General features: G+C 35.4%; 1 protein-coding gene across 1 annotated transcript; it reads left to right on the top strand.

The window, feature by feature from the left end:
* Positions 1-6,615: 6,615 nt before the first annotated feature.
* LOC108339256 (uncharacterized) lies at positions 6,616-9,247 on the top strand. The gene is made up of 5 exons (XM_052878173.1): positions 6,616-6,727; positions 6,793-7,814; positions 7,929-8,097; positions 8,522-8,637; positions 8,951-9,247. The coding sequence occupies exons 1-5, from the start codon at positions 6,616-6,618 to the stop codon at positions 9,245-9,247; spliced, it is 1,716 nt and encodes a 571-aa protein (XP_052734133.1).
* The last annotated feature ends 1,420 nt before the right edge of the window (positions 9,248-10,667 follow it).

Raw genomic sequence — 10,667 nt, 5'->3', positions numbered from 1 at the left:
TGCTTAGTTTAGAAGTTTAAGCCGTGCTGTGGATAAGAATGGATGACACGTGGCGTTACCAAAAAATCACATAGAGTTGTGTGCCAAAGCGTTAATGAATTATATATAATATATATATATATATATATATATAAAAGATAATGTTAGTTTATTTTATTAAATTTAAATATTTATTTTAAATTATATATAATTCTAATATTTAATTAAGTAATTTATTTTTTTATGTTGTTTTATTAAAATTTGATATATTATTTAAGAAATATAAAGATTAGAAAATTATAAACTTGTTAATTAGGAGAATGGAAGAAAAATAAGGACCTCAAGGACTTCCACTCTTGTGGAATATGGTGTTTTCAAGTTTGTTCTTACTTTTCCACAAGCTTGTAAATATGTGTATAAGTCTTTGTTTTAGACCTTGTATTTTAACTAAGATAAAAGATAAAAAAAAGATATGCGCTTATAGTCAATGGAAAGTTCTTTGAGTTTAGTTTCTAACAAAAAAAATCATCTCATTTAGAGCTATGTGAAGAAAGTTATGAGTAAAACCCTCAACAAAGGTCAAAGTAGACAAGATGATGTCTTGAACGAGTTTTGGGCTTGTTTCTTGAGTTAGGCTTGCATGGAACATGATCCAGCTTGTTTTAAGCCTTAAGGTACTTGGAGAAAGGCTCCCTTGCACGTGATTGGCTAAAAAAATAGGTAAGATTGTTAGAAAAATCATGAAGCATAAAAGTTTTAATGATGTCCAAATCAAGTCTCAAGTGTTTACTTTGCAAGAAGACTTTTTTTGTGTTAAAGCTTTTACAATGAGTAGTTTATGTATAGGGCATTATATGTTGGTTGATTCCATGTATGTTATGCTTTAAAATTCGTTTTGAAATGAAAAAGTTTTGTAATAATTGATTAGTCACTTAAGATAATCAATTATTGCAAAGAGGTTTTTAAAGGTGGCTAAAAACTTATTTTGGCTTTGAAATAATTGATTACCAGAGTATGATAGTCAATTATCCATAATCGATTATGACTTACCATAATCAATTATCACAACTAGTCATTGGAGTTTTTTAGCATGTTTTCGATTGTTGTGTATTCATTAAATGCATAATCGATTACCATAAGTGAATAATTGATTATCACGCGAGAAAAAGCTGACAACGGATTTTTGGAGGTGTCATTGAGTGAGATCTTTATAAAGATGTTTTAGACTCTCATTCTAACACACATTTTTTTGCTTTAAATTTAGAAAAGTGTGATATAGGATTTGTGTAACTCTTGTGCTTTGGCTTTGAGAACTTGGTGTTCGCAAAAGTGAGAACTTTCACTAGGAGTGTGATTGAGTGTTGCTACTATGGCTAAGTGAAGCCTGTCATCCTTTGTGAAGATTCAAAGGAAGTGTTCATCTTTCATGAAACATTCGAAGGAGGTGTTCATCCCTTGTGGCCTTTAGGGGAAGTGAGTTTCATCTCTTGTGGTAACAAGAGAAGTGTTTCGAAATCCTTAAACCATTTTTTTTATTGTGATTGTAACAATGTATTGATTTTGTGATAGTGTTTAAGTAATCTCTGTTTGAGATTAGCAACTGGACGTAGGATCCTTGTGATCTGAACCAGTATAAAATCATCTATGCAATTTTATTTCTTTCCTTACTCTTTAATATTGTTTAATTTATTCACTAAGTAAGATAAAATTGAGAGAAAATTAAAAAGGCACACATTTGTGAAAGGAAACCAATTCATTCCCCTCTTGGTTTATTTGTTCACGCTAATCATTTCAAGTGTTGTAGGAAGGAGTTTATCAGAATGTTAGTTTGGTAGAAAGTGTAAGGTTAGAGAATTAAGAGCACGGTGAATGAGGAATGGATAAGAAAGGTCATAGAACAGATGAAAAACGGTGGTTACAATGTAAGTTGCTAAAGAGGGTATCAATAATGACCGAATACATCATACAGTTAATGACCGACCACATGACTTGACCATCCAGATTGTATGAAATGTCAAGTTCTAGGGATTTGTGCACCAGTGTGGTGAAGTAACTAGAAACCCATCAACTGACATACCAGGTTAGTCCGTTATTAATCACCTACGATACCCTATAGGCTAGGACCTCCTACTATTCTCACCACATGACTCATCACTCTCTACTTGAGCATGAATGATCATTAGAATGTCAGGATAAACCCCATTAGGACACTCCGGCCATTCATACGGTCAATCACAACAAAAGGCACCACCATGTAACCTCTCCGTGAGGATCATAGAATTACTTCCAACAACCATACTTTCAATTTGACACCATTATGATAATGCATACATCAGTCATCAAAGCAATTGAAACAATTAATTAAAATAACACACTGGAATAAATATAAATGTGGGCCGAACAGAAATCACCAAACATATATGAACAATACCGAACACCCTGTGAAGGTTGGAGACCAGTCGTTCTCTCACTACCTAAAGAACAGGATTGAATGATCAATAATAGATACAACTGAAGAGAAAGTCGAGTACTATTACTGACCGACAACTAGAGGATTCCGAGTACCACAACATGACCAAATACTACCACCATAGCAAGTATTAAGTCTAGATTGAATGCTTATGGCTTAGGCCGAACACCTATAGCTTAGGCCGAACACTTAGAGTTGATACTGATTACTAAAATATCACTGAACGGTCATTAACAGGTAAGGCCCATGAGAGGCCGAACACATTTAAGATTGAATACAAGTACGAGACCGAGCGTTAGTACCAGATCGAGCGCTACTAAGAGACCACACAACCCACTAAGACCGATCGCTACTAAGAGACCACACACCCACTAAGACCGATCGCTACTAAGAGACCACACATCCCACTAAGACCGATCGCTAGTAAGAGACCACACACCCCACTAAGACCGATTACTACTAAGAGACCACACAACCCACTACGACCAATCGCTACTACTAGAACAAAATACAAGTACAAGACCGATCGGTCATTAGCTGAAAAGCTCTACATAAGTAGAACTCAGTTCAGACCGAACACAAGAAGAAAGCCGAAAGATCAATGAATGACACTCGACGATCTGCATAATTCTGCAGAATAGCTGCAGAATTATGATCAACCACTATTTTCACTAATTCCTACCACTTTCCAACTTATAATCCTCCAAACATGATTCATATACCATTTTAAGCCTATCCAAAAGTACCTAAAATCGTTCTAACATCATCCCAAAGAGTCCCATACGAGATTTCACTCCCAACCCCAAAGTATCATATTCGCATACCCACTTTCTTAAGATTAGAACATACCGAACACTTATACAGGGAAACTCCAAGTAGTTCACAGGTTCTCGCATTCACAGATTCAACACAATTCAATCAAACATTCAAGTTGCACACATGCAACCATCCAAACAGTAATTTCATATATGGAAACTCAATTAAATTAACTAGCTTCCCTTACCTCTTAACCGAACGAGAATCTTCTACCCTTCCAAGAACACCTATAACTCACTGATTGATAAGGATAGACCACCAAAAGACCAAAAATGTGATCAGAAATGGAAAGAAGAAGCTGATGAACACATGCAACCAGAAATTTGGCTTGCATATGTCAAAAAGTTTCGGAATCTCACAAGAGCTCAAGCAATCGAGACTTACCAGCTCTAAACAAGACTTTGATCAGTGAAAAAGGATGTTTTTGACTCCCGGATTACTTAAACTTGGTCTGATTGAAAATTAGATGAAGTAAGATGAGAGATTTTTAGAGAGAAGGAGGATAAACGAAAAGAGAAGGAGATTTAAAGAAAAATGATTGTATTAGAAAATGGTACGAATATTTGAAATTTTTCTTTATATAATAATATTATTTTAATATAAATATTTTGTCCATTATTCCCACGTGTCCACTCCAAAATTTGTTCTTAGTATATATGTCATGACTTAAAACTCATTTTAGAAATCGAAACCAATAACAAAACTTTCTCTTTTTCTATATTCTATTTTCTTTAATAATGTATTTTCAGTCACATATCATAAATACTTTTTGAATTAAAAGTTAACATAAACCTTTTTTTATAAAAAAAACAATTTATACATATGTTAAAAAATTATTTTCTAAAAAATATTAATACTACAAATTTTTATATTTTATAAATTCTTATGAATATTCCGTAAAATTTTATATAGAAAAATTTTCAAATATTTGAACTTTTAAAAATTTTATAAAACAATCCACAAAAAAAAAATACACTAAATATGAAACATTCTCTGAACATTTTAATCCCTTCCAAACTAAGATAACATATAAGAATAAAAAACTAATTAACTAATTACTTTTAGTTTTAAATGATAATTAATTCTTCTAAAAATTTTAGCCTATCCAAACCAATGTACATAAACCAAACCAATGCACATATATCAAAGTTCTTATATTGAGAAAACATAACACAAAAGACATCATATACGACATAATAGGAGCGGTGTGCACAAGTCCAATTATTCAAATCAATTATATATTCACTGTTGTCTTTCTCTATTGAATATTTTACTATGACAGTAACTTGGTGTTTTAGGAACTTTCGTTTACCTCAATTATTGCAAAAATACATTGGAATAAGGTTTTTCAAAAACAAACAAATAATAATGATAGGACAAATCTACTTTTGCATGTATATCACAAACTTCCTCGTTAGTTAGAAGAAAGAAAATGAATGTAATTAACCTTGAATTCAATCCCACTCCTATATGAGATAAGAAAGAAAAAAAAGATAAAAATTCTAAAAATACAACTAATAATAGGAAATTAAATTAGAAAAAATTTATAATTTTAATATTTTAATTTTTAAGTTATAATTTGATTTGAGAATAAGATGGAAAACGTATATCAAATTTCATGGGTATGAATAATGGATTTGAGTCTGTTATATTTATCTTGATAAAGATTTCTTGTGAAACTCTATAGTCTGTCTTGTTTAACAAACTCAATTAAAAGAACTATAGTAGGTTAATGAGCTATACAAAATCACTGCATTTAGTCGATAAATTATTAGTTGTTTTTTAAAGTTTAATATTAAATTTTTACAAACAAAAATAATTAAGAAATAAAAAATACATAAAAATAAAAAAGGAAAAAAATTATGCTTATAGCTCTTGTTGAATATAATTAATTCTCAAAACTATCTAACCTATTAGTTATAGGTTTTAATAACTAAATTACTTCAAATAAAGTTGAAATTAAATTTATATTTGGTTTAATGTCTCGATGGGTTAAATATGATTTTAGTCCCTTAAGTATCAGACGATTTTGTTTTTAGTCCCTACTCAGAACTTTGATGGTTTTTAGTCCTTATTGTTTTGAAACTCTGACTAATAGTCCTTAAAATTGGACGATGTTAAGTTTTAGTGGATGTGGCAAACGGTGATGCTTCGTGATCACTGATTTGCTCTATTCTCTCTCTGCCACGTTGGATGTTTAAGTGTTGAACTGAGATTAAGTTAGTTAATTACGTTGTTCATTGAAATTAGATATAGGGTTCACAAATTGTCAAATTAAATTTTTGAATTGGGGGAAAGGAAAAGTAGTTTTACTCGAAGCATTGTAGTGGAAACCTTTCACAAGAAGCATTGTATCTTGGTGGTCCTTGCGGTGGTGGTTGCGGTGGTCGTTCTGGTGGTCGTGAAAGACAAGCGTAAAGGTAAGTTAAGCTATTGTTTTTCTGTTTCGATTATGGTTGTTCCAATTTGTGCGTAAAGCGTTGATGTCTGAATGTAGGTCTAGAAATGGTTTTCGACATTTGTTTGCATCACATGGGGAAGTTTGTTAGTAATAAGGGGCTACAGTATGTTGGAGGAGAGATACACGTGATCAAAGGACTTGATCCGGATCGTTGGTGAATAATGTGAGATTATTGAGTGATGACAGTGAAACACTGTACTTGGCTAATTATGCAGAGGAGAATAAGGAAGAGGTAGAAATCTATGTTCAATATGTTCCTAGTGAGGGTGGAATGGGTCTAGAAGAGGGTTAGGAAGAGAGTGATGGTGGTCATGAACAACAAGAGGTTGAAATGGGTGAGGAACAAGAAGAGTTTGGTGGTGGTCATGAACAGCAAGAGGTTCAAATGAGTGAGGAAGAAGAAGAGTGTGATGGTTGTAACGCCCCCACAGATCACCACGAGGCTTTCCAGTGTGCTTTGTCCTCACTCGCACACTTTCCGGGAAAACTTCCCAGAAGGTCACCCATCCCAGAATTGCTCCAGGCTAAGCACGCTTAACCATGGAGTTCTTATGGGCTAAGCTACCGAAAAGCAAATGCATTTTGGTAATATGAGTAGCCAAATCAATCCCTTTAAGATATCCTTCAACTGTATAGTCCCATACCTACACAGTCTCCAGATCCCTCTCATTCCGGTGTATGTCCGATTCGTCCATGTACCCCTTCCACCCGAAGCTGCCAGGAGCCGCTCCTTGTCTGTGCCCCCTGCACCATGCTTCTTGCACCGGCGTCACTCCCCGCCCTCGTCTCCGTGCCCGGGTGTCACAATGGTGATGATGAACAAGAACAGGTTCAAATGGGTGAGGAAGAAGAAGAGTGTGATGGTGATGATGAACATGAAGAGGTTGAAATGGGTGAGGAAGAAGAAGAGGTTGTTGGTCGTGATGAATATGATTATCTTCGGGAAGAAGAGGAAGGGGGGAATGTTGTTGAGGGGGAAGTAGAAGCTTCAGCTGAAGAATGTATGGATGACAGTGAAGAGGACAGAATGATAGGGTGGAACAATTTCGGAGAAACATTAATCCAGTTTTGGATAGGTGGAATAGAATGAAAAAGAAGAAGAAATGTGTGACTAGAAGAGGCAATGTTGGGGAAGGTTCATTTATACTGAATGAAGTTAGAGATCATGACATGAATGACCAATACAATAGTGATGAATTGGATTCAAATGTAGATAGTGATGAGGATTTGAGGTTTTCAAAGGGGAAGTTTAAAAAGTATAGAAAAGATGATATGAACAAGAACTTTAGATTTGAATTGGGGATGGAGTTCTGTTCTTTAAAGAAATTTAAAAATGCACTATTGGAGCATAGTGTATTAAATGGAAAAGAGGTTAAGTTTGTGAAGAATGACCTCAACAGAGTAAGGGCAGTTTGTAAAAACAAATGTGATTTTCTGATTATGGCTAGCAAGGTAGGAGGCAAGCAAACATTTAGGGTGAAAACCTTGGTTGGACGACACAGTTGTGGAAGGGTCTTTGGAAACAAAAGTGCAAATGTGAACTGGATTGCACAAGTATTAGTAGATAGGTTTGTAAATGTGGCTAACATGACAGTCAACCAAATAATTGATGACATTAAGAAGTCATTCAGTGTTGGAATAACTGCTTGGAAAGCTGGAAAGGCCAAGCAAATTGCCTTGGATTCTTTGGTTGGTGATGGAGAGCGACAATACGGTCGTCTATATGATTATGTGGGTGGATTGGTAAGAGTGAAGGCTGGAACATTTAAAATTAAAGTCAATCAACCCCAACCAAGTTTGCCTCCAAGATTTGGCTCATTCTATATGTGTTTAGAGGGTTGTAAGCAAGGCTTCTTAGGAAGTTGCAGGCCCTTCATAGGGATAGATGGTTGTCATCTGAAGACAACATATGGGGGTCAGTTGTTGGTGGCAGTGGGTAGAGACCCGAATGACCAATATTTCCCACTAGCTTTTGCTGTGGTTGAAAATGAATGCAAAGAGAGTTGGAGATGGTTTTTGACACTACTACTGGCTGATATTGGAGGCATTGATTGTCAACGTTGGGTTTTCATCTCTGATCAACAAAAGGTATCTGAATTTAAATATTTCCCTATTTTAATTTCATAGCAATTGGAATATTTACTATTGACCAGGACCTTTTCTAATTTGCAGGGACTAATGACAAACTTTTGTGATTTGCAGGGACTAATGATAGTTTTTGATGAGATCTTGGAAGGAGTGGAACATAGATTGTGCTTAAGGCACTTGTATAACAATTACAAGAAGAAGTTTGGTGGAGGAGTGCTTATTAGTGATCTTATGATGGGGGCTGCGAAGGCCACATTTAAACAGGAATGGGAAAAGAAAATGGGTGAGTTGTCCAATGTTAACATTGATGCTTACAATTGGTTGCTAGCTATTCCAACTAATCGTTGGTGTAAACATGCATTTAGTAGTTATCCTAGATGCGATGTCTTGTTAAGCAATTTGTCTGAGTCATTTAATAGTACAATTTTACTAGCTAGAGACAAACCTATCACAACTATGATGGAATGGATTAGAAACTTACATTATGAGGAGGTTTGCAACACTTAGAGAAAAAGCAAAGACATATACAGGAGCTGTGATGCCTAAACCACGAAATAGGCTTGATGGGGAAGTTGAGAAGAGTGGAAATTGGATTCCAACTTAGGCAGGGGCTGCAAAATTTGAAGTCACCCACGAGTTTACTATGGATAAATTTGTAGTTGACCTAAGTAACCATTCATGTAGTTGTTACTTTTGGGATTTGGTAGGAATTCCTTGCAGGCATGCTATGGCTGCCATCAATTACAAACTAGAAAACCCTGAAGACTATGTACATCCTTATTACAAGAGAGAGGCTTATGAGACTTGTTATGGCCCTGAAATTGTTCCAATCAATGGACAACAATTGTGGTCAACTTCTGAATCTGGTTCCCTACTGCCTCCAATTTATAAAACATCCCTGGGAGGCCTAAAAAACTAAGAAGAAGGGAGACTGATGAATATGTGACTCATACAAAATTGTCAAAGAAGAATCTTGTTATGAAGTGTAGCAGCTGCAATGAATTTGGCCATAATGTAAGAACATGTAAAAGGGGAAAGAAAAAGGTACAAAATCAATGTTTTACAACTTCACTTATTTACACATTCAAACTTATTTACACTATGACAATTGCAATGTTGCTTACTTCCATTTACAGAACACAAGGGCCACTTCAACTGTAGGAGGATCTGGCAACACAAGAGCCACTTCCAGTGTAGGAGGTTCTCAACCAGAACCAGCTCCATCAAGGTCACAAGGAGGAGCAACATCAACAAGGGGAAGAACAAGTGGCAGTGGAGCAGGAGCTGCATCAAGTGACCAAGGAGGAGGAACATCAAAACGGGGAAGAAGAAGTGGCAGTAGAGCAGGACCTGCATCAAGGCACCAAGGTGGAAGAAGAACATCCTCACGACTAGCTGCACAACATCTAGGGTCCCAAGCTAGTACCAATTGAAGATTTATTGTAGCCAACCCTTTATTTTAATGAGAATTTTGTAAGTCACAGTGACCCAGGGAACAATAGTAGTAGTGGGTACAGTGGTTGCTGTGGTTGCTTTTAATATTTTTTGTAGTGGAAAGGGACCACTAAACTTATCTTATTTAATAGTCTGGGACCACTTCATATTATATCGTGCTTCGTGTTGTATTCCATCTTTGCATAATGCCAAGTTAACTTTATTTATTCCAAGTCCACATTTACAGATACTCTGCTTCTACTTTCTTATGCTGGGAACTCTTTCCTTTATTAACACAAATCAATATACCAGTAGCAGTGGAATGTTAAAGGGAAAACAAACAACAACCACAATTTCCAGACAAACCTCATTCTATTAAACCATAATTCTTAATTACAATTCATCTTTAACAAAAACATAATACAAAAGAAAATTGTTAACGCCCATGCAAAGACAAACAACAACAACATCATTTTCCCAACTTTCTTCTCTTCTTCTAATTTCCTTTTCAACTTGTTGTTCTTCTTCCTTAGATCCAATACAAGTTTTTCATTTTCCAAACACATTTGAAGTTCTTCACGTTTTCTTTCAAAGCTTCCTTCAATTTCAGAAACTCCTTCATCATGCCATTCAAAGTAATTACAACTTGAATTACTCTGCAATCAAAACAACACAAGATTAATTCAAAATTCAGCAAATGAAATGAAAGATTTAATCACTTACTGCCCAATTTCTACATCTATAAAACAATCTTCCTTTGTTCTTCACAGTAGTTGCCTTCAAAACCAACAATGTTTCACCACAACCACACAATTTAGAAGGTAACCGTGAAGATGATCCACAGCTTTGCGACTTAGACGAACCAATTGACCTTCGCGTCCAACCATTTCCTCCACTCCCACCTTTCATTTCACTACAAGAAAACAATCCCGTCATCAGCTTTCCTGCCCACAAAAACCCTATATCCCAAATCCTCATATTGACACGAAGAACAGAAGAAGACCAAAACCAAAACATATGAACTTACCTCCTCAAGAACACCAACTCCAACCTTCATATGTACCCAAGTTCTTTGCCCCCAGCTGCAGCCACGAAGAAGAACCCAACTTCTTCAAATCTCATTTATAAAAGATCACGAAGTGCTCTTCACTTAATCTTAGTTCAACACTTAAACATCCAACGTGGCAGAGAGAGAATAGAGCAGATCAGTGATCACGTGGCATCGCCGTTTGCCACATCCACTAAAACTTAACACTGTCCAATTTTAAGGACTATTAGTTAGAGTTTCAAAACAATAAGGACTAAAAACCATCAAAGTTCTGAGTAGGGACTAAAAACAAAATCGTCTGATACTAAAGGGACTAAAAACATATTTAACCCGTTTTAATAACTAAATTACTTCAAATAAAGTTGAAATTA

The sequence above is a fragment of the Vigna angularis genome, chromosome 5 (assembly GCF_016808095.1).
Source record: "Vigna angularis cultivar LongXiaoDou No.4 chromosome 5, ASM1680809v1, whole genome shotgun sequence".
NCBI classification, from domain to species: domain Eukaryota; kingdom Viridiplantae; phylum Streptophyta; class Magnoliopsida; order Fabales; family Fabaceae; genus Vigna; species Vigna angularis.
This window is presented reverse-complemented; position numbering and strand designations above follow the sequence as displayed.

Bases quoted from the DNA above. Each gene is read 5' to 3' on its own strand.
- LOC108339256 (XM_052878173.1), top strand. From the start codon at position 6,616: ATGGGTGAGGAAGAAGAAGAGGTTGTTGGTCGTGATGAATATGATTAT. The intron at 6,728-6,792 runs GTATGGATGACA...ACATTAATCCAG, and splicing joins AGAAGCTTCAGCTGAAGAAT to TTTTGGATAGGTGGAATAGA. The intron at 7,815-7,928 runs GTATCTGAATTT...TGTGATTTGCAG, and splicing joins TCATCTCTGATCAACAAAAG to GGACTAATGATAGTTTTTGA.